Source organism: Seriola dumerili, unplaced genomic scaffold (assembly GCF_002260705.1).
Source record: "Seriola dumerili isolate Sdu_G_001 unplaced genomic scaffold, Sdu_1.0 BDQW01002262.1, whole genome shotgun sequence".
In the NCBI taxonomy this organism is placed as follows: domain Eukaryota; kingdom Metazoa; phylum Chordata; class Actinopteri; order Carangiformes; family Carangidae; genus Seriola; species Seriola dumerili.
Window position 1 is genome coordinate 106,583 of NW_019176517.1, and position 26,652 is coordinate 133,234.

General features: G+C 40.6%; 3 protein-coding genes across 5 annotated transcripts; 2 read left to right on the forward strand and 1 right to left on the reverse strand.

Moving 5' to 3' along the window:
- On the forward strand, positions 1 to 2,232 carry LOC111239303 (homeobox protein Hox-B5a-like). Its single transcript, XM_022769150.1, has 4 exons — positions 1 to 406; positions 950 to 1,332; positions 1,427 to 1,570; positions 1,912 to 2,232. The coding sequence occupies exons 1-4, from the start codon at positions 1 to 3 to the stop codon at positions 2,230 to 2,232; spliced, it is 1,254 nt and encodes a 417-aa protein (XP_022624871.1).
- An 806-nt stretch (positions 2,233 to 3,038) lies between these two features.
- tm9sf1 (transmembrane 9 superfamily member 1) lies at positions 3,039 to 13,795 on the reverse strand. Of its 3 annotated transcripts, none has more exons than XM_022769144.1 (9): positions 13,295 to 13,795; positions 10,551 to 10,762; positions 10,161 to 10,292; positions 9,244 to 9,366; positions 8,642 to 9,000; positions 6,689 to 6,843; positions 6,307 to 6,492; positions 4,473 to 4,746; positions 3,039 to 4,080 (listed from the first exon to the last, which is right to left on the reverse strand). In XM_022769144.1, exons 2-9 carry the CDS (start codon positions 10,755 to 10,757, stop codon positions 3,687 to 3,689), a joined length of 1,830 nt encoding a protein of 609 aa, XP_022624865.1. In that variant the 5' UTR covers positions 10,758 to 10,762; positions 13,295 to 13,795; the 3' UTR covers positions 3,039 to 3,686. The 3 variants fall into 3 exon arrangements, with proteins under 3 accessions (XP_022624865.1, XP_022624864.1, XP_022624866.1); XM_022769143.1 differs by having other exon boundaries at positions 10,551 to 10,765; XM_022769145.1 differs by lacking the exon at positions 10,551 to 10,762.
- Positions 13,796 to 14,306: 511 nt separating this feature from the next.
- Positions 14,307 to 25,720, forward strand: fen1 (flap structure-specific endonuclease 1). Its single transcript, XM_022769138.1, has 12 exons — positions 14,307 to 14,459; positions 14,856 to 14,950; positions 16,424 to 16,526; positions 16,685 to 16,787; positions 19,740 to 19,803; positions 20,023 to 20,132; positions 21,053 to 21,189; positions 21,522 to 21,588; positions 24,240 to 24,371; positions 24,464 to 24,615; positions 25,101 to 25,215; positions 25,497 to 25,720. Exons 2-12 carry the CDS (start codon positions 14,869 to 14,871, stop codon positions 25,572 to 25,574), a joined length of 1,143 nt encoding a protein of 380 aa, XP_022624859.1. The 5' UTR covers positions 14,307 to 14,459; positions 14,856 to 14,868; the 3' UTR covers positions 25,575 to 25,720.
- The last annotated feature ends 932 nt before the right edge of the window (positions 25,721 to 26,652 follow it).

Below are 26,652 nucleotides of genomic sequence, written 5' to 3' on the forward strand. Positions count from 1 at the left end.
ATGGCAGACTGGAAGGCGCAGATAAGTTACAACTACAACCCCTCTTACCATGCCTATGCTTATGGCCTTATGTACCAACCTGCGCCTGAGCAAAACCAGGGGAACTTGACCTGCTGGGGCGAAGCCGGAGTCACGGACTTGAACAACTACAACACCGGGGTAACACAGGCCTACTACGCCACCACCGCCAGGACCCGGGACGAGTCTCCACCTGGCAGTCCGGAGCAGCATGCCGTAAACGGCCATCACCACTACCAGGGTTCCGGGGTGGTGTACCTCGGTGACACCCAGGCAGGCCGTCTGTTCCGGGCCAGACCACACCGGGCTGCCTACGATGCACGGGCACATGGGGTCAGGCGAGCAGGGAGCGATTCAACTAGCGACTCGGAGCCGCACACCTCACCAGGTTTAAAATTCTGAACCACATTTTATAAAGGAGGTTATAATATAAGAGAAACTCGGCCAACGTCTGTGGCCCTGTAGCAACTTTCACAATTACCTGTAACTTGAGGCCTTGTGCCAGTGCTTGCATCTCCCCTTTGGATGCTTGAAGCGACGATTTCTTCCTCCAGAATTGGTTATTCAGTCCAATTCAATTTCTTCTTGGCTTTAATTGAATATTCCAAATATTCTGCCACAGTTTTTTATTTTTTTTTATTTTTATTTTTTTACTTGGCAGAAGCCAAGTGTCTATATCCTGTGACAGAATTTGAGACTTGTGCCAATACAACAAAATTAATTAATCTAAGGAATGAAGTTCAATGAGATGTTTTTTGTTTTTTTTCCTGTTGTATACAAACTTTAATGTACTATAATGATGACTATAATGGTCTCTTTTGTGAACTTCAGCTGAAAAACAAAACTCCATACTTAGACAAATGAATGTTATGATCCCTCTTGACCATGTAGACTTGCTTACTTAAGTCATTGTTTGTTCCCCCTCACTTAGAGCCATGGAGTTCTAGCAGTAGCAGAGGAGGAAGTCTGCCCCAGATAGACTCTGCTACATGGACAAAGAAAGATCTTGGCAACGAGGCAGGCAGCAGGAGCTCCACTGCCAGCAAGGATGTTTCCAGCTCTCTGGTGGAGGAGCCACAGACCTTTGCTGTCACAAGGAATAAAAGCACCAACAACATCCCCTCTTTACACGTACCCTTAACTGCCACTAATAAGCTAAGTAATACTGTTGGAAATAACCCTAAAGGAAAGGTCCGGGCTGCCTTCTCAGAGAGTCAGATGAATGCTCTTGTCCAGCGCTTTAGCGTGCAGAGGTACCTCACCCCAGCTGAAATGAAGAACCTGGCGGAAATGACAGGACTGACCTACAAACAGGTGAGGAATTTGAGAAGTTTGTTGGATAACAAGCACAACAAAATTGAATTCATGTTCACTCTGTGATCAGCTGGGATCTCCCTCGAGTTTCTAGGTGAAGACTTGGTTTCAAAACCGAAGGATGAAGCTAAGAAGGCATCAGAAAGATACCAGCTGGGTGTCTGAGCGCTATACAATCAACAAGGACAGCCCACTTAATGGAACCATATACACCAACATTCCCTCACATATCCCATCTGTGAGTAGCTCCCATTATTTGTAGTAATTAAAATTTGTTCATATGCAATTATTATTAAAATAGATATTTTGTTCATGTAATTCTGAACAAGAACTATGCATTTCACTGGATTGTGAATAATGCATTTTCCTTTATTCTTTCATTGTCCTGCCCAGGTTTCTTTTTAACTGATAACTGAGAACCAGGCTTGGGCATAGGGCAAGATGTCTTTTAATGAAGGCCTAATGATAGCCTGGTTATGGCCCCTCAAAGTGAAGACAAAAAACAATCAAACAATATATTGTCGTCATATAGATCACTATATGAATTTGATACTATTACTAGAATGTTTTATCTTGCAGTATCAGGGAGAGGCCCAACCCCAGCTCAAGGAGCATTACAACCAGCACATAGTGGAGGCAGCCTTAAAGAAGACTGCTCCTCAGAACGTGGCCTTTTATTTGGCTGCTATGGGCAGTGCCGCTGGACCTCCTGGGTACCACTCCTGGTCGTCCACTTCATCCCAGACTGCAGTGTCCACAAGGCCCCAGGCAACTGGCTGGTCCATGCCCCCAGGTGTCAGCCAGTATGAATACAGTCCCAATGTATTCAACTTATCTGCAAGTAACACTGGGCATGATATGAGCTTTGAAACCAAAGATGAGGAGCCTGTCGACAGCTGAAAGTCTTTAAACACAGCCATAGTACATCATTCCAGCAAGCAGTTGTTTGAGCTCATAAGCATTTCTGTAAATGTTACCTGACAGCCATCTTTACTGTTTGTAAATGTGAATGTAGTTTGTAATTAACTGAGGTCTTTTTTTTTTTTTTTTTGATTGGCTGGTGTACATATGCCTTGTTCATACACATACTGTTCAAAATTATTTTACTGTTTGATCTTGAAGTTTTATTTTTATATGCAACTATTTAAGGTATGTTGGTGTGTTCTTTGCGCTTGGTGATACTAGATGAGTCCACGTTGGATGCATTCTTTGTATTACATTGTTTTTTGTTTGTTTTTGTTTTTTTTTAAAAGGCAAAGTACTGATACAGGTCTGATATGCTACACATTTTTATTTTTTTATTTTTTTTATTATAAATACAAGTTCACTTAAACTTGAAAAATTGTCTTCATTTCACTTTGAATGTTTTGCTGTAAGCATAACATGGTGACCTTGATAACATACATTCACATTACTCCTCTCTAATTTGTGATTGAATAGAGTATGATACACATGGTGTGATAGTTTTGCTATTAGCAGCTAATTTTAAATGCCATACTCCAATACTAGCTATCAAGACTAGGAGGCAGTAGATATGCATCAAACATGTCCAACAGCTCAAAAAAGCGTTGGACATGAAAAGTGTAGCATCTTTAGCTAACACAATTTAGGTTAGTGTTACCCTTATAAAATAAAGGGGAAAAATACAAAGTCTTGGTTTTTTAAAAAAAAAAAAAAAAAAATCAGCCCAGAGTTGTTTGCTGGCATCATTGTATTAAAAAGCACTTTATTGAAAAGACAATATTTACAGTAGAACCAAAATCACAGTCAATGGGGACCAATAACATAACAATGACAATATTGCTCCCATCACCCACGGTTTGCAACAGCTCTTGAATCTACAAGGTATCAACAGTCCTTATGCACTGCAGGGCCATGAGCTTAGCAGGACTAGTGCAAAACATAATATCTGCTATTTTTACTTGAATAGCCTGACAAAACTTTCTGTAAAGAATGTGTAGATCCTGCTAAGCCTTGATAGACCGTGAAGTAAGAACCAGAGCAGATGATGCCACACTGCATCATACAATATTAATTCCACTCACTCGGATCTCATTGTGCATTTTACACATCCCCTACTGATGGAAATAGCCCCCTCCCCTACTTGCCTTTCATCCATCTATCTATCCACCCATCCATTTCTTATTCCAACAATGAAAGCTCCAGTAGTTCAGTAGCTCCTGTAAAATCAAGGTAAAGGCCCCTGTTTCTGTTTCTCCTCCCATTAACACCATAACAGTGCAGGTGTGTGTGTGTGTATGACTGAAAGAGCAAGAGAGGAGAATGAAGATTGTCCATGTGTGCTATGACGAAATGTTTGTTTAGAGCTGTGTGTGTGTATGCACATTTCATGTCTAGTCCATCTTGAGGCTACGGTAGATGTAGCGAATAAATGCCAATGAGGCCCAGAATGACACACTGCCCAGCATCAGCGAGAAGACAAGCGCTGTGAGCAGAGAGTAGCCAAAGAACTCTGTGCTCTGAACCAGGCCACTCATAGAAGACCGGTTCCGGTAGTAGAAAATGGAATAGACAAAGATGAAGAGGCCTGTGGAACCTGTGCTCAATACACTCCGCCACCACCACCGGTAGTCCTCACCTGACAGCAGGAAGTAGGTGAGGGCCACAGAGATGCAGGCGCCCACTGAGAGGAGGATTGCGAAGACACACAGCAGGATGCCATAGAGGGTGTAATGCTCTCTGCCCCAAACTGTGGCAAAAATGTAGTACAGCTCCACTGAAATGGCACTGAGAAAGAAAATTGATGGAAAGGAGGAATTAGTGTAATGAATAGGAATTCAAGAGGCTTTACTTTCAACATTTTCTATTGGGGTAGATAAATCCTTAAAGCTCAATGGTCCCTCAATGATATTTTACAATAAATGATCCTACACTAATTCTTGATAAATAAAATCTGATTGTGGGGCATCCTGTTCCACTAAAAGTAGTTTTTATTGATTATTAATTGTAATTTAGAGTGAAGCCTTAAATATGATGCCATTTTACCTCCGGTGTTTATTCTGTACTAAACTTTTTTACTTCTCTGCCCTAAGAATATACAGAATGTAGAGGAAACATTTAATGCTATTCAGTTTTCCCTTAAATAAAGCTTAACCTTTCCACACCCGAGGACAACTCACCTGAACGGCAGGAAGCCGCCAATGGCCATGTGCACAGCTGTGTGTTTGTACCAGGGCTGTGTAGGGATCTGTCTGGAGATGTTGCGAGTGCGACAGGGTGCCTGGAAGCTGCCGGCTCTGTTCTTTCCCACAATACCTCCAATGACGGTGAGGGGGAAGCCCACCAGCACCCAAGCACCCAGCAGGAGGAGAACTGTGGTGGCCGGCAGAGCCTGAGTGGAACCACTCCACCAATGGATTGAGTTCACTACACTCCACGTCAGGAACAGAGGAGCTGTGGGAATGAATGACCAAGTGACGGAGAGGGATTGTTTTTAATTAGGCTAGATAATTCTAAATAAAATGGCCAATTACATCAGTGTTTTTAATTATGAAAATACAATGAAATAAGGCAGCTTAATTACTTAATAAGACCACATAATATTATGTGCCAGAAAAATATTTTTAAAACACCTTCCTGAACCTGAACAAAGTACTCCTACAAAATGCAAATGTTATGAATATCTTATTGGTAAATAAATAAATCACTAACTGAGTAGAGCAGCATTGTCAGCTTTGCACAGAATATAATACAGAAGAGTTACTCTACCTATCCAGCCTAATTCTGAAAATGGGTAAGCCATTAGGCTTGGGTAAAATCATTCCAGTTTCTTTTCTAAATGTTTCAGCTCAAAGTAAAAGTTGATGTTTACAACAATTGTACACAAATAAAAAGTAGCAAAGTGAAATGGCAGCCAGCATCATTGTTGGTGATATTTATTCTTGAGAAAAAGGCTTCATTTTTTTAGTTGACAGATTGACTAAAGGGATAAACAAAATAATAGTGTAGAGAAAACATCAAGCTGTCAGCAGAAATTAGTTTATTTGAATCCATTACTGATGAAATAAAGTTTCAGTACTCTGAAGTTACTTATAGGTACATTAATATGGTTAAGAGACCATGTTCAAATTAACCATGGGAGAAAAAGTTGTAGGAAAAAGTATGTGATGATTGTGAGTATAGATATGAGTAAACTGTATAGAGTCAACATGCTTTTCCAAAGAAACTAATGAAGTTGAGAAATAATTTGATTGCTCTTCAGCAGAGAGGTGGAGAGATAACAACATACAGAATGCCACTAAAAAGTGTACGTACCACCTTGTTTGAAGACACTCAGGAAGAGCACATGAGGGTTATCAATGAATATAATCAAATTACAAAAAAAAAAAGAAAGAAAAAGAAACAGATAATTGATTGTGAAAATCAATAGTCAATTGTGGAAAAAAAAAGGAGCAGTACCACGCCTGTCTGCCTTGCAACTTAGCATGTCAGCCTGAGTCTGCACTGAATACACTTCATGACAGAGAGGACTCACACAACAGCAGATGATTGAAAATGAAAGGGAAAACAAGCAAATAATTCTGTGGGGTAATGATGGCAGGGAATTCACAACCCAACTCAGCCACAGACAGAAGTTACAAATTTAGAAATACTTTGGATTTTAGTCAGTAGACAGCAGAATTGTGGACCCTCAAGATAAAGTTGTATGCAAGCTATTTAAGCTACAGTTAACCTACCATTTCAGTACTAGCAACGTGAGGAAACGTCTTGAAAATATTCACCTAGACAAGTGGTTATGTTGTGATGTTGTATTGGTTTGCTCTCTTTTGGATATGAGCAAAAATAGATATTCGAATGGTTCAAACCGATGTGTGTATGTTTTTTAGAAAGAATAATCAAATGTCATTTTTGGTCAATTTTGACAGCACTAGTGCACATACATACTGACACAATGACCTGAACATGTACAAGTGCTCTATGAACTTCATCACAAACCCTTCTTATCAGACTCACCAGAGAAAAGAGATGAAGTGAGAATGATGTTCCACACCCAGTGCTGGCCGTTGATCTGTGTGTAGAAGCTGCAAGAGACGTACCCTGACACACAGCTGGTCAGAGCGTACAAGACGATAGCTGCTGAGTTGATGGCACCATGACGATGCACATTGAACATTCCCAACAATGCCATGACGATGATCCCTATAGCAATGAAGAAACATTAGGGTGATCAGACTCTTGCATCTGAGGTCTGTGCATATGAAGTGTGTGCATATATCATTATCAGGTTTCTGGTTCTTTTAGCACTCTGGTGCTCAATACAAAGACTGTTGCTATGGGTCAGCGGTGTTCAGAAAGCTGTGTTGCTGTATTAGTGTATTTGAGAACAAATGCTCACCTGTGGCGAGGGTAAGGAACTGAGCCCCCACTCCCAAAACAGCACACAGCAGGCTTTTGTAAGGGGGAAACCTGAAGACATCAGTGTGTATGATCTTCCAGCCATTGTCTCCCTGGTCCACATCATCACATCCACTCTCCTCCTCCACATTGTACCTGCGGGTGAGGGAAAAGTGTTTTCAACCAGGATGTAATCTTGGGTTCCACACAAACAGAAAGGCCACAGGAAAACTCTCCCTTTCATGTATACACTTCTAACAACAGTTTAAAGGATCATACCAGTCAGCCATATTTAGCTTTTGTAAAATATTGCCAAATCCTCAAAATTCTCAAAATTAAATGTTCAACACACAACCAAATTTAAAACTCATCAATTAACAATGCCAATTAAGATCTCAGAGAACCGCCACCTTAAGGTGGTAGAGAGGTTTGTGTGTCCCGGAGACCATGGGAGGTGTGTTGCCGGGGGCAACTGCCCCTGGTAGGATCTCCAGAGGCAAATTGGTCCCAGGGGAAGGCCAGATTAAGAGCGATTCATAAAACCATCAATGAAGAGACCTTATAAGAGATGCGACACCTCGCCAAGAAAAGGGAAACCAGCCCCCAGTGAAACAATGTGGTCTGTACCAGGCCTTCTTGGGGTGTCTGGGTGGTGTCCTGGAAACGGGCAACGACGGAGAAACCTGGAGGGACGTGATTGGGAGGAACTGCCTCCCTGATCTGAACATGAGTGGTGCTTTGTTATTGGACTTCTGTGCTTGTCATAGTTGGCCATAACAAACTCATAATTCGAATGATACGCTGGTTTTATGTATGTTGGTCTTTCGTCTGATGATGGACAAAATAATGAACATGAAGGAAGATCTCCTGGCTTTAAAGTGTACCAGATATGGAATTAAACAGCCAATACTGACTGATCTGAAGAAGCCGTACTGGGGATGCTGAGCCGGGGCGAAGCTAAAGGCTAGGAGATGGAGATATACTACCATCGAAATGTCAACTCTGTCAACTGTTGTCACATGTGACGACATTCACGGGTACAGACCCAGCACCCTGGTCCATTCATTGCAATATCGGGGGATTTTAACTATGTCACCTCTCACCAGACTGGCTTCGCTCAGTTCGTTGACTGTCCCACAAGGGAAAATAAGACACTTGATCTGGTGTATGCAAATGTAAAGGAGGCTTACACTGCTTCAGCTCTACAACCACTTGGCAGATCAGATCATAATCTGTTTTTTCTTCAGCCTTCCTACGAACCCTGCAACCACCAGCTCATTCAGGAATTGGACCCAGGAGGCCAGTAAGTCTCTAAAAGACTGTTTTGAGTACACAGATTGGAATGTACTGTTGGAGTCACAGGAAAATGATACCAGCAAGGACACTGACCTTGATAGAATGGTTGACTACACCACAGACTCCATTAACTTCTGTATGGCCACTGTAATACCAGCAAGGACTGTGCAATGCTTTTCGAACCCTGGATCACCAGTAACATTAAAACTTTCCCTCAATCAGAAAAAGGAGGTCTTCGGGGACATAGATGGGGAGAAGCTCAGGTCAAAGGAAAGGAGGCGCCGACCGGAGTATGACCAGCCAGTCTACATGTGTTCTGTGGACTTGTTGAAGGCTTATGACCGTGTCCCTCAGGGGGCCCTGTGGGGGGTACTGGAGGAGTATAGGGTACCGGGCCCATTGCTACGAGCCAGTCGTCCCTGTTTAACCAAAGTGAGAGCTGTGCCCGCATTCTTGACACAGGTCAGCTGAGTGAATCAGAAAGTGGCATAATACAGTGTACTCCGTAGGTGCACTTGTGCGTAGGAACAAGTTTTTGACGTGCCCACGTAAAAAAAAAAAAAACAACAACAAAAAAAAAAAACATGTCTTGTTTTAAATACATGAGACCAATCACCATCAAAAGAACTTACCGTTTTAAGCTGCTTTGCTTACTTACCTGGCAAAGTCATTCTTAAGGACCCGCATGAGGATGATGATGACGAAGCCCAGTAGCAGCACCACCAGCACCAGTGAGTTAATGATGGACAACCAGTGGATCTCCAGTGTTTTGGGGAAGAACGAGTAGTCTCGGAGACGCTCAGCTCTCCGGGCATGAGGTAGAGGGGAGTCAAACCACCGTACACTGTAAGTGTGGGTGACGGTCAGGCTTCCTCCACCCAAACCAACTCCACCCACTCCTGCACCCACCCACTCCTCCAAGGGAACAGGTTTGACGTCTTTTACTGAGACATTAGCAAAGATCACTGAGTTGCCGTTGTATTCGATGTTGAAGTCTAGATGAGTCCACAAACCCACCTGGTGGAAGTGAAAGAAAGGGAGACAGAGAGAGACAGAACAAAAAGAGAAAAAGAAAGAGAGGTGTGAGAGGTAGGATGGATGACAAATGGAGATTGACATTCAATTTGGTTCAGCTGAGACAAGACCTTTGCATAAAGATGAAACTTTAACAAAACTTACAGTCTCATTCTGTGTATTTCTTTAGCAATTTTCAGCCTACTTCACATATCCCACAAACTTTCAGAAGCACAACAGGTTTACCTTGTGGCTGTGAGGCAGGAAGCCGCTCTCTTCTATGTATCCCACAAACCCCCAAATTGGAATGTCATCCAGGACAAATTCAAAGTAGTACAGCTCCTCAATAGCCTCACGGAGCTGGTCCACCTACCACACATAAAACAATCCATGGATCACATTTTGTGTGTTTTAAATTTTACAGCTTCCATTACAACCAATTTTTTAATGATTTATTTTTATTAGAATTGTTGAGGAAATAATATACAAGTCAGCTTGATATATTAATGAAGCTGTGGTGGAAGCTTAATGGTGTTGTGGCCCTAATTCAATGAAACATCTCTGATGATCCTGCTCTGCTACATTGCCCTTTTCTTCAGGATCCAAACCAGGTTTTAACATACAAAGGTTCTCAGCTGTGACAGCACACACCGAGCATTAGAGCATTAAATCCCGATACCAATACATATCTTCCAACTCACAAAATAATATGGCCTTATAAGAGGTATGTAACAAAAAGAAGAACACCTCAAGAACTTCAAATATCTAAATAAAAGTTTCAGTTCCATTATCTTACATTTGTGAAGAGGGAAAATTTGCATTTTAATTGAATTATACTCACAATTTTTTAAAACTAAATTACAATAGATTAGCACATTAAAGAGAACAATGTACTTGAAGAATTGGTTAATAATGATAAAAAAAATTATAAAGTTGAACTTTACAAGATTTTAGAAAGTTGTTGTACTAAATGGTCCTTGTCTTGCAACACCCATCAACCAGGGACTAATTGATACAGGAAATTCAATTTAAAATCAAGTTAGTTAATAAATTATAAACAATTTCAATCACCTATGAGATGAGTGCATTGTCACTTAAACTAAGATGTCTGCTAATATACAGTGTTAAGTTCAAAACTATACCCTACTTGTGTAAATACAAACCTGTTTCTCTGAAAGAGTGAGCTGACAAAGAGTTTTTTTCTCCACATTTTCTCTGAATCGGATGAGATATAACGACTCTGCCATCCTGTCACCATCCAACACTTCTCCCAGACTCAGGGACTTATGGTGTACCTAGAGAAGAAGTGATACAATATATGTTACAAGGTGTAAAAAGGGAGCACAAAGCATTAGGTGGTCATAATTCTCTGATCAAGTGAATTCAAACAGCACATAATGCTATGAAGAAGTTATAGCATGCAAACCAAAACTTTGCAGCTGGCTACAATCACACTTCATCACTGTTGAAGTACCATATTCCTTTTATGGTGGGAAATATGTACTACTATTGTAAATTTGGGCGATACACTGTAAAACAGAATTTAGACCGACCTTCTCTGGCCTGCAAACAGGCAGGGTGTAGTAGTGATATGTCTCCTGGGGGTTATGATAAGGACCCACTTTGTTGACATAGAGAGTCACATTGTCCCCCTGCTTGTAGCCCACTATCCAGCCTGAGAACAAGCACAGGATCAAGATGCAGTGCAGTCCCATTGTCTTCTGGCAGCCACCAGACAGTTGTCCTACTCCACACTGCATAACCCCTGCTGCAAAGATGGATAATTCATCAGGAACAGGTGTGATTTAAACTAGACTGTATGTTCTGACACATAGGCCCTGTTCCTGGCATCAAATACATCTTGAGAGATCCGATCACAAGTGGACAGCTGTATGCGCATCAGTTGACACTTCAAGAGTCTTGAGAGACCTCTTGTGAATGGATCTTACTTCCCCGCACAATATGCAAATAAACACGTACATCACTTCTGTTTGCAAAGACCAAATGTGTTGTTGTTTTGACCAGTCCAACTATGAACAAATGGGTCTGTTGTCAATGTGAGAGAGAGAGCGAGCGGGGGCAAGGAGGGGGTGAGCAAATCAATGCACTGCACACAGCTTTATAATTAAATAAGGTTTTAGCCACTTAAAAAGTAAAAAATAAAATAGAAAATCAATATGTTGTAGTCAGTGTAGCTTCTTTAAAATCTGTGGTGGGACTAATTACACTGTGGCAGAGGACGTCAGTTGAGTAGGGGGTCCCTCCATGTGGCCCAGGACACTTTTGCCAACACAACTAAAAGAATTTGGCCACATTCGGCCCAAACCACCTTTGAATTTGGTCTGAGTGATCAGATCTTGGGTGCCTTCACACCTGTTCTTAGAGCTGTCCACTTGTGATCAGATGACCTGAGACACATAATGCCAGGTCTGAACAGGGCCTTACAGCCTCTTATTTCAAGTAAAGAAATGAGCTTGTGTCCCTGCCAATTAGGGCTGGTATGTGAAAAATTCTAAGTCATATTGAATTTTATTCAACGTCACTCCTTCAATGTTCCAAAGAACACAACAGAAAATTGAGAAAAACTCATTCAGAATTGTGAGACTCTGTGTAAACATGAATTATAATGTATTTCAGCTTCATCAGTGTATGGGGCTTTTTGACTGGAATTAAAGGGAGCACTACCAACACTTTTGTCACATGGCTGGTCCTCAACCTTGGTGTAGAAACTACCACTGTCTCAAAATGCAGAACAGATCTCTGTTTTTTAAGGTAGGATTTAAAAAGAGGAATTTAAAAGCTTGATTCATACTCAGGACAGATGTAGCATTATTAACCAAACACCACAGCAATGCAAAATTTGTACTTTGCTGTTGCAATGCAATTAAAATCTAGTTGATCATATTCTCTACCACATATTTTACAAATCAGCTTGATGATGCTGTAACCTTCAGAACAAATTAATTTTCTGGTCATACTAAAATAAGGCTTTGAGAGGTGAGCTAGTTTCAGATTAGAGCAACTGGCAGTGGCTTGGGGCGGGCTCTCTGTTGAGTTAGACCTTCTGATTTTTTTAGTGCCAGGACAGCCACTAAGAACCCTCATTTGATAAGATGTTCCCAGGAGCACAGTAGTCTGAATAATTGTTACTTATTGTTTGGACCCACCAGGACACTTGCTTGAATTGGCCACAGGGCAACAACGGTATTGCTCAGGGAGGTGACCAAGAACCTAAGAGTCACTATAACAGAGCTTCAGAAGTTCTCTGCAGTGGTTGGAGAACCTGCTTTAAGGATAACTCTCTCAGAAGCACCATCAACCATAACTCCAAACACTATTTCTGGTGAACACTAAGCACTGCTTATCACCTGGTTAATACCATCCCTATGGTGAAGCATAGTAATGGCAGCATTATGCTATGCATAATACATATTATGCTATGGGGAGCTTCTCAGCAGCAGGGATAGGGAGATGGGTCAGAATTGACGGAAGGATGAATGCAGCCAAATACAGAGAAGTACTTGAAGAAAATGTACTCCTGAGTGCACACAACCTGAGACTGGCCCAGCCAAAGCCCAGACCTAAACCCCATAGAACATCTGTGGAGAGACCTGAATATGACAGTTCAGAGATGCTTCACATCCAATCTGACAGAGCTTGAAAGGATGACAGAAAGAATTGGGTAAACAGCACAAATCCAGGTGTGCAAAGTTGAGATTTGCCCAAGAACACTCAAGGCTGTAATTGCTGCCAATATTACTTTTACAGGTCATTTGTAAACATCAAGACTTTAATACTGAATACTTTTGTAAATGGAGTTTTGGATTTTTTAAATATATTTGCCAATTTAAAAAAAAAAAAATGTTTTCATTTTATTATTATGGGTTATTGAGTGTAGACTTTAAAATGAGATGTATAGCACAGTAAAATGTGCAAAAAGTGAAGGAGTCTGAATATTTTCTAAAGTCAATGTATATCAACTGAACCATTAAGAACAGACTGATGACTATAGCCAAGGCAGTTGTGCTTAAGAGCCCTTTGCGCCTGTATCTAGTGATTTAAGTAATGGCAAAATTAGTATATTCCCCAATTTACAGCTGCAATAGGAGGTTAAAATGTTTAAAAAGTGCCACAAAACGCAGGGCCCATCCTATTTGTCTGCTGCTCCTGTGGAAGGAAACGTGACAACAATGTGGACCCCTACTGATCCATGTAAAACTAATAACTGATACACAATACATTTTCATTTTGAGCCCGCAAATGAGTGAGGACATGAAGTTAGCGAAATGTGCTCTACCAGTATCACTGTTGTGTCACTTCAGTCCCGATGCTGCAGATCCAACAAAACCTGTCTGTCTGCCGGATTCCTCTGACTCAAGGCCCCGACAGTCTCCTCTCTGCTCCGTTGTGAGCCGATACTGGAGCTCAATGTAGAGATTTACAGCTAAACATCTTGGAAAGCCTTAATGCAATGTCCCAGTATATTATGCATTCATTAAGGTTATATCCTGTTACACTGAGTACTTTTACTGACACATTAGACAGTCTCGAAGAAGGCATCCGACTCCACGTCACCCTAAAAAATAAAAATAACGACGGCTCGGTTAAGTTTTCCGGAGTGGCCGAAGAAACAAAAACACACCTCTGACGTTACAGGTTATTCGCAGCCAGTGCTACTGCCCTCTCACAAACTATTTGAAACTGGTTTATTTTCGTGCTTTAACGCCACCAAAAGACAGCATTTAAACGGATTGCATCCCTACCCTAACGACTCTATTATTTTGCCCTATTGACCGGATTTCCTTCAGCCTCAATGAACCAATCGAATGCCCCTCCAGGACTTCCTTGTTAGAACTCAGACCAGTTTAATCACACCTGCATTATCGATGCGCACTTCATCGGGGTCTTCGAGAATGTTGTGCTCGAAAAGTCAAAGTATTTGATCTTTTAAAAAAAAAATCATGATAGCGGGACTGCATTCTATATAACACACCTGTTTGAAGGAGTTAAACGTTCAAATTCCTGGGCATCCTTTTTTTAGGAGAAGACAGTTGCAAAGTCTGAGAAATCTGAGAAAAAAAGAAAAGCCTCGTGCAAGCGAGCTACAGTTACGGATCATTCTTGAAGGTACAGAGCATTGTGAAATAACAAAACTGTAAATAACTTTCTCCACCATACTGGACTCTACATAAGGATTTAATGGTCAATGGAATTCTACAAATGGCCTGTGGAAAGCAGCAACACGCCTTTGTTGCATCTAGTCTGCCGCAAATCCAAACAGAAGAAGAAGACGAAGACGAAGAAGAGAAGAAGAAGAAGAAGAAGAAGAAAAACAAGAGCAAGAACGCTGTACTCGATAGATTGACTGGCAATGCCTGCTATTTTATTTCCCGCGAAACAGACAGGTCGTTACGCCCGAGACACCGGAGAAAGACAATAAACTACAGTGAAACAGCTAACTGGTGAGTCCGTTATGTACAGTTAACCTATTTAACCTAATTCAACATTTGAAATTCAAAGTGTCAGTAGTTGTAAAACGTTAATAGCAAATATGTGAATACATGTATTTTTGCTCAGGTTTCAGCCCTTCATTCTACCGCAGTTCTGCAACCTTTTCTGGCTGCAGTGAACTTAACGCCAGAATGTGATCTTGTTTCACTTTAAATTCACACACTTTACACATAGTTTACTCTAATCTACCACTATGAGCTAGTTTTAATCGGCGTGCTAGTATCTAAACAAAATGTGAAAGGTTGTGAATTGCTAGGCCGTTTATTGTTCCTTATAGTTCCTTAGGCACGTGGAAGGCGGCAGGGTGTTTGTATAATATAAATATGATAAGGATTATTTCATTTCAGACTTCCTACCGCAATGGGAATACACGGACTTGCCAAGCTGATTGCTGACCAGTCCCCAGGTGCCATTAAAGAACAAGACATCAAGAACTACTTTGGTACATGTCTTCCTTTATATTGATGACGTTAGATGAACGTTTAATCATCTCCCTTGGGTAAATTGTATGAATGCTGTATCAGGTGACCCCCCCCCCTATGTTTTACTGTATGAAAATAAATATGGCTAATAGGGCCGGGTTGAAAAAATCGATTCTGCTATTAAAATCGATTTTCTTTAGAATAATCCGATATCGATTCACGAAACCCCAGATCGATCTTTTAATATACGTCTATTACACTCTCATGTGGACATGTGAGGCTGTCACAACGAGATCTGGTAAGGTGAGTATAGGTCATTTCCGAACGCCAACCATGCATTGAGTAACACGCAAGAAAACAGTCCACCTTAAAAGATGCCGGTAGCTGCCGGTAACCTTTAAGCTGCCCAGTGAATTAAATAGTTGAGTAGTAAAGAGGAAAAAACAGAGGACCTCCTTTCATTCATCATTCACTCTTCTGACAGTTTCTTTATCTGTGATGCATTTACACAGAAACATGACAAAGCCAGTCTGTTCACACTTGGACAGTTTGTGCAGCAGGAAATTAAAGCTATCTTAGCTACGTTTCCATAGCCTAGCCTGTTAGCTTAGCTACGTTTTCATAGCCTAGCCTGTTAGCTTCACCCCTACAGCTTCTCCTTTGAATGAATGTTTCCAATGCGGCTTCATTTGCTCGAAACAAGTCAGTAAATGAATGTAAACTTGGAAGGAATAGTGGTTACATAAACTTTGAAACGAGCCGCAACTCAACCGTGCAGTGCACCATAGGTGCGCTCTAGTGCTTAAACAAACAGCACTGCACATCAGAGAGACAGAAACATGACAGATGAGGTCCCAATGAAGTCAGCGGCTAGTCTCAAGGCAGATGTGTGGCTGCATTTCAGATGAACACAGTGAAGAGCTGGACAAAAGCAAAGCTATGTGCAAGATGTGAAGAATAAACCATGTGTACCTGTTCATACACAGTGTAGCTGGTGCACTGGGGTATGTTACATCTATTATTTCTTGAGATGTGTTGAAACTGTTGGTCAGGTTAAATAGAAAGCACATTATTGTCACTGCTTTGGGGTCCATTTATAATGTAAGCATGAATGTTTTTAATAATGCACCAAGTTAGAGGAACAATTTACAGCAGTAATTCTCTGATAATCTCATTGATATCCAAGAAAAATTTATGTTGTAAGTGAAATATCTCTTAACTGAATCAATATCGAATCGGGAATCGAATCAAATCTGGACCTTGACAGTTGGAATCAAATTGATTCAGGAAATCAGTGGCAATACCCAGCCCTAAAAATAAACACTGTATTTGATTACTGTTAGCAACACTTGATTACTATAAGCAAATTATTGAACGGCATTTGCACAGAAATATTTCTTGAAGCTTTTTGATCCATGTAAGCCGTTGATCACTGTAACCATGATCAATAGATGTGGTTTCCACTGTAACTTGCTAACTGCTTTTCTTAACAGGCAGAAAAATTGCTATAGATGCCTCCATGTGCATCTATCAGTTCCTGATTGCTGTGCGACAGGATGGCAATGTTCTGCAGAATGAAGATGGAGAGACAACAAGGTATGACCCCTACAAATAAGAGACTTAAAAACTCAGGCTGAGAAGTCATAATAGACACTCAATAGAAATGCAAAACTTCTTGGATTGAACTTGGACCAGGTAGTTCAAATCTAAATGATGCTGAAATTTATTTGCCACCTGGTTGCTCTCTTCCGCAGTCACCTGATGGGAATGTTTTACCGGACAATCCGCATGCTGGAACACGGCATCAAACCTGTCTATGTGTTTGATGGCAAGCCACCACAGCTCAAGTCTGCAGAGGTTGGTATGGGTTCTGACTTCCTCTGGTGCTTTTCTTCCTGCAAGCAGACATTGTGAAAGTGGCAGTCAGTGCATCACATATAATCTTGATCACTTGTAAGTCGAACAGTGTGTCAGAAATGTGCCATTAATCAACATTTTCTGAAATGATGGTTAAGCTTCTGAAAATTGCACTCTTTACCAGATTTGGCAATAGTGTTAGTTTCTGTAATATTTTAATTTGTCTGATAAATCAGTAAATGCAAAGACATGTCGATGTGTTTAAATAATTTGGATAGATAGATAGTTAGATAGTAAGATCGATAGATACTTTATTTATCCCCTAGGTGAAATTCATGTGTCCATTAGCTCGTTGATGATGATGATAATAATAAAAACAGTTAATAATAAATAAATAAATAATAATAATTAGATTAGTCCAATTCCTTTGGCTGAGGCGTTGTATAGCCTGAAGGCAGTGGGAACAAAGAATCTCCAGAATCTCTCTGTTCTGCAGTGCAGTGAGATGAGACGTTTGCTGCTGCAGCTGCTTCTTTGTCCTGCCAGAATGTTGTGGAGAAGATGGTTGGTATTGTCTAAGATGGCCTCCATCTTAAATTGCACGCGTCTCTCCACAAAAGTCCTCAGTGAGTCCAGACTCCTGCCAAGCACAGACCCCATCTTTTTTACCAGCTTGTCCAGTCTCTTTGTGTTCATGTCTGACATGCTGCTGAGCAGACTTCAGCATAAAAGAGTAGACTGGCCACCACTGACACATAAAACATGTACAGCATTTTTCACTGCAGATGTCAAAGTACCTGAGCTTCCTGAGGAAAAAGAGCCGGCTCTGCCCCTTTAGGGTAGATGGCATCCGTGTTCAGGGACCAGTCCAGTTTACTGTTCAGGTGCACACCTAGGTATTTATAAATGTGCACCACCTCAATGTCCTTCCCTCGAATGTTGACTGGCTGAAGGATGGGCCTAGACCTCCGAAAGTCAATGATAGCTGTGTCATTGGAGAATTTTTGAATGTGGCAGGACTCAGTGTTGTATTTAAAGTCCGCAGTATACAGGGTGAACAGGAACAGAGCCATAACAGTCCCCTGTGAAAACTTGAGAAATCAAAGAACATAATCCTCATATAACTACCTGGCTCATCCAAGTAAGAATGGGCATGGTGGAGCATGTAAAGAATGGCATCATCCACTCCAATATGTTCTTTGTAGGCAAACTGTAGGGGGTCAAGTGCATGTTAAACCTGTGGCCTCAGAAAGTGGAGAAGCAGCTGCTCCAGGGTCTTCATGATGTGTGATGTGAGGGCTACTGGTCTGTAGTCATTTATCTCAGCCGGTCGTCCTACTTTAGGTACCGGGATAAGACATGATGTTTTCCACAGGGCTGGGACCCTCCCTGTTTGTAGGCTTAAGTTGAAGATCCTCTGGAGAGGCTCAGCCAGCTGGGCTGCACAGTCCTTTAACAGCCTCAGACACACTCCATCCAGGCCTGCTGATTTTCCAGGATGTAGCCTCTTGAGCTCCGCACTCACCTCCTCCATTGTAAAGGACAGGAGACTTGACCCCAGTGTGGAGGGAGTTGCAGCTGCAATGTCAGGTTGTGAAGGAGATGCTGTAGGAGAAACTGCAGCTGAAGCAGTGGGAGAGAAAACAGGTGAGGCTGTGTCAAACCTGTTGAAGAACAGGTTGAACTCATTGGCCTTATCCACATCACCTGATGTTGCCTGGCTGTTGTTTTCTTTATAGCCAGTGATGGTCCTCATCCCCTTCCACACCTCTGGTGTTGTTGTGCTGCTGTGTACTCTCTCCTTTTGTAGTCCTTCGCCTGATTTAATCTCCTCTTCAGCTCATGTTGCACACACCTGAGCTTCTCCCTGTCTCCATCCCTGAAGGCCTCCTTTTGCTGGTTGAGGAGGGTCCTGATGTTACTAGTGATCCAGGGTTTGTTGTTTGGAAAGCAGTGTACAGTGAGTGTATAAAACAGTCTTTTATACACTCACTGGCCTCCGGGGTCCAGTTCCTGAATGAGCGGATGATTGCAGCCTGCCTTAGTACTGAGGGCTTGTAGGAAGGCTGAAGAAAAACCAGATTATGATCTGATCTGCCAAGTGATGGTAGAGCTGAAGCAGTGTAGACATTTGCATACAACAGATCAAGTGTCTTATTTTCCCTTGTGGGACAGTCAACATACTGAGTGAAGTCAGTCAGGTGAGAGGTAAGAGTGACATGGTTAATGAATTGCAATGAATGCATCACAACTGCAGGCTCTGCTCATGGTTGAATGTAAACAACAATGGCTACAATGTGTGAGAACTCCCTCTGTACATAGTATGGTTTAAGACCAACTGCCAACAGTTCAATATCCCAATGGCAGATCTTTTCCTTCACTGTGATATGACCGGGGTTGCACCATGTATTGTTCACAAGCAGAAGCAGTCCTCCACCTTTATTCTACCCACTTCCTCTGGCGTCTGTGTCCGCTCGTGAAGCTGGGTAAATCTACACAACGGTCGGGAGTGTTGTCGTTTAACCAGGTCTCCGTGAAACACATGAGAATACACTCACGATATGCTCGCTGGCTCTTGACAAGTACCTCCAGTTCATCACACTTGTTAGCCAGGTAGTTTACATTTCCCATGAGGATCGATGGTAGAAAAGGCTTATATCTCCATCTCCTAGCCTTTAGCTTAGCCCCAGCTCTGCATCCACGGTACGGCTTCTTAAGCTCAGCCGGTATGGGATGTTTAATTCCATATCTGGTAAACATTAAAGCCGGAGTTCATCCTTTGTACATTATTTTCTCCATCGTCAGAGGAAACAATGGCATAGAATAAAAAACATCAATCGACAAAAAATATACCAATATATTCAAAGAACTACGAGCTATGTGGACTGTAACGTCATCTTTCTCTTGTCCTCTCTCTCTCTTAACTGTGTTTGCTCTTCTTTTCACCCCCAGCTGGAGAAGAGAGGGGAGAGGAGGGCAGAAGCTGAGAAGATGCTTGCTCAAGCTCAGGAACTGGGTACAATTAATGCTTTTCGCACTTGGATTATAGTCATAAATGGTGCCAGTTTGGATTTATTGTGGCATGTTTTTATGCAAGCTCTTTTTTGTCATTGAAGTCAAAAACTCTGTTTTTGCAGTTTGGGTAAAACAGTGCGATCAGTGTTACTTTTTTGAGTGTAGAAATTTATCAATTTGGTTATATATTAAAATGTCAAATTTTTTCTGTCAACCCTAGGGGAACAAGAGAATATTGACAAATTCACCAAGCGTCTGGTAAAAGTCACCAAGCAGCATAATGATGAGTGCAAGAACCTGCTGACCTTGATGGGAGTGCCTTACATTGAGGTTAGATCAAGATTTGACTGCATCTCTTGCTGGCTTTTAAGAATTTCCTCACATTGTATTGACTGTGATTTTGTAGAACAGTGTGAATCCTTGAATCCTTCCCCTGATAATTTTACATTTTTATAATTTCTTTCCCACTTACTTTTTTATTGTAAGGACAGACTTCAGGCCCCTAAAGACACAAAATGTTAAATCGATATTTTATTGCACCATAAAGTATGGAATATTCATGAATTACAATTTGAAAAAGTCATAAGAATTATATGTTTGATGTGTCTTTCACACCAGAACAGGAATATCCGTATCCTCAATATATCTGGAGAAAAACTCAAGTAAATTTGTTGAGTTACTGCACTGTGTGTTCAAGAAGTATTCAGACCACAGGTTCACTTTTTTTTTTTTTTTACATTTTGTTATGTTGCAATTGTATGCCAAAATCATGTACATTCATTGTTTTCCTCATCAATCTACACTCAGTACCCTATAATGACAAAATCAAAACAGAAAATGTTATTTTTTTCTTTTGCAAAGTTATTAAAAAGTAAAAAGTGAAATATCACATAAACATCACGTAAGTATTCAGACCCTTTGGTATGACAATTGAAGTTTAGCTCAGGTTCCTCCTAATTCTCATGATAATCTTTGAGATGTTTCTACACCTTGATTGGAGTTCACCTTTGGTAAAGTGATTGGACATGATGTGGAAAGGCACACACCTGTCTATATGGGGAAATGAAACAATTTTAGCATAAGGCTGCAACATAATAAATGTGAAAAATGCCTCTTCTTTTTAAAATGACCCTAGTTACCAGGCATACTGTAGAACAAAGTGTTTTTCCCCATGCCAGAGAAATTAATTGCAACAGGACAGTTCTGGGTAAATTATTGTTAAATGTAATTAGATGTGTTTTGTATGGCAGGCTCCGTGTGAGGCAGAGGCCAGCTGTGCCGCTCTGGTTAAAGCAGGGAAGGTCTTTGCCACGGCAACAGAGGATATGGATGGGCTGACCTTTGGTACAAATGTCCTGCTCAGACACCTCACTGCAAGTGAAGCAAAGTAATGTTACACCTACATCATTGATTTTCCACTGTCATATTAATAAAACTTTAGAGGAATTCTCTCCCATACCGTTCTCTTCTCTTTTTAATGAACTAGTAATAAAATTTTGATGATCGCAGACTAGTTTGTTTCACCATGTACCAGTGGGAACCTAACATTTGTTATGGCAGTCCCATCTCACTATTAAATTATTTGAGGTTGGATAGTTGTGTATATTTGCATGTGGAGACAATATGCACGGTGTTGCAACACAAATAATAGTCAGTAATTTATTAGCAATGTTTTAATTTATGCACTTGACAATACATAAAGGAATTTATTTGTTTCAGGAAACTTCCTATCCAAGAGTTCCACTTCAGTCTTATCCTGCAAGACATTGGCCTGAACCATGAACAGGTAAAGTTTTTTTCCGACTTTGAGAGGGGTAAAGCACATCATTATTCTGTATAATCTAGAGAGTCATTTTTCATCTGAGGTAGATATTAAGAACCACTTCTCATAGTCCTGATTTAGAACCCTGCAAACTTTCACCCTACTGTGCAGTGCAGTGTTTCAGTGTATTCCTCAGAATTAGATTCTATTAGCTGTGTTAGCTGACCAGGGAGGGGGAGTGACAGGCAGTGATTGTGATTGGCCAATGAGCCCAGTCCTGGAAACACATTTACACACGCCTCAATCAGAGAGCAATGACAGTGCAAAAACATGGGTGTCATGGACTTGGTTGTCCCATGTTTATACTCAAATATATATACAAAAACTTCCAGAAATATTATCGTCTACTACACCTTATAAAATGATTGAACACTGTCCCTTTCGATTGTAGTAGTCTGCTGATGCCTTGATGTTAATGTGAGTACCATCAATAGCACCAGCAACTCGTGGGAATTTCCACTCATCACAAAAACCAAGCACTATACTCCTAAAATCAGCTGCAAAGCATGCTTTCATTATTATATTCATTGCTCTAACAACTTGGTCTGTCATCACACAGCAAGTTGATAAACCAACACTAAACAGATGGGAAAAAGATCTAAACTCAAGGTTAGTCGCTAGTCTCTGCAGACAAAGTGCAACTCAAATCTCTACAGGCAGAGGTCTTTGGTACTATGTGCTCTGATCGATCAGGTACGGACAACCATTCTGTCAGTCCAGGAGTTATTAATGTGTCTCCACCATGCTTGGGAGCAAGGGTGAACCAGGATCCTTCTGTAGTGGAAGAGATGCACAACTCATATATGAAGAAATACCCTATCCCCTAGTCAATGACCCGAGAGGTAAATACTGTAAATTCAAACTGATGGTGATAAAAGACCATTAACCTATCACACTTACCAAACATGTCTCCAGTCTAACATGTTGATGGTTAGCATGTCATTGTACATCCTCAACATTAAGTCCATTCTTCTCAGATGTTGTGTTAGGGTGTCACAGTCCAGAACACACAACCTTCTTCCTGTATTTACTTATCTGCTCTCGTTGGGCAATCTGACCAATAAGTGGCTTGAACGTCTTTGTGTGGTTTGTAGTGATGCATTTTGGTTCACTTGAGTTTTTCTGTGTGAAAGTAAACCAAACCAAGGGGAAAATGCTTCAGCAGGGGGTCCAACAGGTGAATAGCGAGCTACTAGTAGCTTACCCCGTTTTAGAGTAGCCCACCCAAAGGTTCTGGGTAGGGATGGGCACTTGAAGAAATTTCCTTGACCGATCATCGGGAAAATTAATGATCAATTATCGATTCATTATTAATTTTTTTATATTAAAAAATGCCTATGCCAGAAAATACTAAAGAAAGCATCTTTTTCCTCAATTAAATCTTTATTCCAAGAAGAAATAAGTCCAGCAAAAATCCTCTTAAACAAGGCAGTTAAAGTTTAATTGTTTAACTATTAAACAGAACAAAAAAGATATAATGACAGCTCCTAATGGCAGCGGAGGTAGAGGCTATGAGCCAAACCTCTTCACAAATAATAAGCCAAAGCTACGGCGCTTATATACAGCATTGCAATGTTTACAATGAGCTTCGTTATTTTTCAGCTCGAAATGTCCCCACACCAAACTTCGGCTTGCTCTCTTCATGTTTACCTGCGATGCATACGGCAGCCTGCGTGCCGGCAGCTGAGTATTCATTTTTCTCTGTTGAAAATTTAAATTGCGTCCCGGCTGGTTGCTGCCATGTGGTGAAATTCATTGGATTGCTTCAAGACACACTACACAACACAACCTCATTGATACACACGTTAGATCGATCAGATTCCATGATCGACAAAATTCTTAACGATCAATTATCGATCATCGATTAATCATGCCCACCCCTACACACACACACACACACACACACACACACACACACACACACGCACACCATATCATTATTTGTTGTTTGACTTTGTCAGTTGTCAGTCAAATGAGTTGCGCTGTCAAGTTTGTTTATATCAGGTAGCTGTAGGCGACATGCAGTGTTTGCAATTCTTCTGGATAGAAGAACAGATATATAACTCAATTTTTAGAAGAAACCAGAAATATGTTGCAATGGATTAAGTGAGTTAAGCTGTGGGCTTCAACTTGAGCCCTGTGTGGATGTTTATTTGCAGTGGTGTTATCATGTCTGTGTGTTCAGGTTTGGCTGAATCATGACTCAGATTTTTGACACTGATGTGATGTCTGCAAGTTTCAGAGGTTTTTGGTACAAAATATGAGTTTTGGATATTGATATTTGATGAGTTTTATCTTATTCGTCTGATTTGTTTTGGAGAATAGTTTTCATACGATATGTGAATAAATGTAACCAGCAATATTAGACATGAGTAGCGCTTAGCCCCTTTTTATTTGGTCAAATTAGCTGTGAGTAGAAAAGTTTGGAGACCCCTGTACTACAAATTTACAAACTCATCAACTGAATTGGACCACAGCAAACAAACTTAAGGTGTGAAAATGCAGAGAAACTGTATGTGCAGTGGAACTATCAGCACAGTTGGTCAAGGAACATAAGGACTGATATTTAGTTTTTTGACATTTAAACTGCTTCTTCTTTCTTTTATCCATCCTAGTTCATAGACTTGTGTATTCTGCTGGGCTGTGACTACTGTGGCACCATCAAAGGGATCGGCCCCAAAAGAGCCATCGACCTGATCAGACAGCACGGCTGCATCGAGAAGATCCTCGAAAACATTGACCCCAGCGTAAGTTGATTTGCTACAATCCTGTAGTTCAAGCATATGAACAAATGTACTTTGGTTCTGATTCTGTGTGCGTCTTCCTCACCTTCATGCAGAAGCACCCTGCTCCTGAGGACTGGCTGTACAAAGAGGCCAGGGGTTTGTTTTTGAAGCCGGAAGTGGTGGATTGTTCCTCAGTGGAACTGAAATGGAGTGAGCCAGATGAGGAAGGCCTGATCCAATTTATGTGTAATGAGAAACAGTTCAGGTGAACCATCAGCAGACTCTTTATCACATACAACATGTTGGATTAATCTGCTTGATTTGCTTACTGAGTTTTCTTGCATTGATGATGGATGTTGAAGGCCATTGATGTCTCATAGTGAGTTAATTGTTATACATTTGACCTCTAGATTGCACTGTTGACAGTCTGGAGGCAGAGCTTATCACCTTGGCACACAACCTTTTTTTAAATATTTTATATTTTATAATATGAGGTTTAGTATTAATAAATAAATATATAAATATATATATATATATTCCATCTTTATTTAGAGCTACTTTTTAGTCACTTGTCTTCATTTTCTTGTCTCAGTTGTCTTATTTGTTTATAGTTTTAGTTTCAGTTGCTTCTTCACATTCTTATTTTGCTACTTTTAATATATTTGAAGGAAACTTCCAATAAAAATTACATTGCGCAAAGGATGGAATGCAGCGATTTATGTATTAATTTATTTGTGTACCTTTGTCCAGTGAGGACAGGATTCGTAATGGCTATAAGAAGATTGTAAAGAGTCGAAAGGGCAGCACGCAAGGACGACTGGACTCTTTCTTCTCTGTCACTGGATCTCTGTCCTCCAAACGCAAGGTACATCTAGGAAAACTAGTTTGTCTGTTTCTAAAATGATTGGTAAAAAAAAACACTGATCTAATCCCCTACAGTAGTATGTTAGGTTTGGTATCCCCTGTCTTGACTGATTTAGTCCTTTTTTTCTTAACTGTAAAGAGGTAAGTAGGTGTTAAATAAGATGCTATATTTTGATGCTGTTGTATATTTTCCACTGTTTTTCTTAGTTCAAGTTGCTCTTACACATGTTCACTTATTTTCTTAATGTTGAACTTGTTTGTTATATTTCTTGTCTTTCATAGGAACCGGAGATAAAAGGATCGGCAAAGAAAAAGCAGAAGGCTGCAGCTACAACGAGCAAATTTAGAAAGGGCAAATAGACTCAACATAGGGATCCATGATCAATTTGAGAATAATTATTGTAATGAATTGCAGCTACTAAAAAAATAAAATAAAATCACAGAACTTGAATTTAGGCAGTAGGAAGGTGCAACTCAGTAGGTTGTGTGTTCGGATTAGTTCAGCTGAAAAACTGTTAGACATGACCAAATGTGATGATATTGATGTAAGAAAATTCCAAGCTAAGTGTCTTTAAGGGTTTTGTCAAAGTGTGTTTTCTGTTATAAAATAAAAGTAAGGAAGCCTTTTTATACAGCAACCTGTCATTTGATTTTGATATATTCATTTGGGGTAAAGATAGATGGATAGATTGACGGTCACTTTGAAAAATGCAAAAGTTACAAAGGAAAAACCTGATCTTTACATAGGTCTGTCCAGTTGACATGAAGTAGACTCCCATGCCACAATGAGGTTCTGTGTCTCTGTCTCATATTGAAGACCTGAAATGTAATAGGTATATGGAAGCTGAAGTAAATTGTGTGACTGTAACATGAATACAGTTCAAAGTACTGCAATCGTCCAGCAACTTATGGAACAATGGAAATTTATCTATGTTAAAGATGAAACTAATGAAAGCGGCATATCGAGTGATCATGTTTATGTGAAGCATATTAATATATATGGTGTTAATATCGAAGTACTACCAACATATTTCAGTTTTCATCAATGTTAGTCGGTCGATTTTTCCAAGATTGCTGAAAGCAGTTTCAATATGTCTGATTTGGCCACAAAAGTGGGGGATGTTGGTGGAGCGGCAGAGACAGCACTTGTGGTTACAATACTATAGGTTAGAGGGCCAACGGTTACTGTTTTTAAATGTGTCTCCAGTTTCCAAGTTGGAAGGTTTTAAACTTTTTGTTCATTTTAAAACAGCAAAGTTCACCTGTTCAAGTCCTCCAACACTGCAAGAAACTCACTGGACTTTAAATGCAGCAGAATACAATCATTTGAACTTCTGGCCCACCTTAGGTTTTACACAGCCAAAACAGTTTGTATTTTTATATTTAGGTTTTTTCATTCTTGAATAATGTATTGCCTCTGCAAGCAAGTGTGGCAAGA

What these genes read in the sequence shown, in the direction of transcription:
- LOC111239303 (XM_022769150.1), top strand. Translation starts at nt 1, where the DNA reads ATGGCAGACTGGAAGGCGCAGATAAGTTACAACTACAACCCCTCTTAC. An exon ending in CAGGACTGACCTACAAACAG is followed by an intron (nt 1,333 to 1,426) that starts GTGAGGAATTTG and finishes TCGAGTTTCTAG; the next exon opens with GTGAAGACTTGGTTTCAAAA. An exon ending in TTCCCTCACATATCCCATCT is followed by an intron (nt 1,571 to 1,911) that starts GTGAGTAGCTCC and finishes TTTATCTTGCAG; the next exon opens with TATCAGGGAGAGGCCCAACC.
- tm9sf1 (XM_022769144.1), bottom strand. Translation starts at nt 10,757, where the DNA reads ATGCAGTGTGGAGTAGGACAACTGTCTGGTGGCTGCCAGAAGACAATG. An exon ending in CTTAAGAATGACTTTGCCAG is followed by an intron (nt 6,844 to 8,641) that starts GTAAGTAAGCAA and finishes CCTCACCCGCAG; the next exon opens with GTACAATGTGGAGGAGGAGA. An exon ending in CACTTCATCTCTTTTCTCTG is followed by an intron (nt 4,747 to 6,306) that starts GTGAGTCTGATA and finishes TCATTCCCACAG; the next exon opens with CTCCTCTGTTCCTGACGTGG.
- fen1 (XM_022769138.1), top strand. Translation starts at nt 14,869, where the DNA reads ATGGGAATACACGGACTTGCCAAGCTGATTGCTGACCAGTCCCCAGGT. An exon ending in GAAGATGGAGAGACAACAAG is followed by an intron (nt 16,527 to 16,684) that starts GTATGACCCCTA and finishes TCTCTTCCGCAG; the next exon opens with TCACCTGATGGGAATGTTTT. An exon ending in CTCTGTCCTCCAAACGCAAG is followed by an intron (nt 25,216 to 25,496) that starts GTACATCTAGGA and finishes TGTCTTTCATAG; the next exon opens with GAACCGGAGATAAAAGGATC.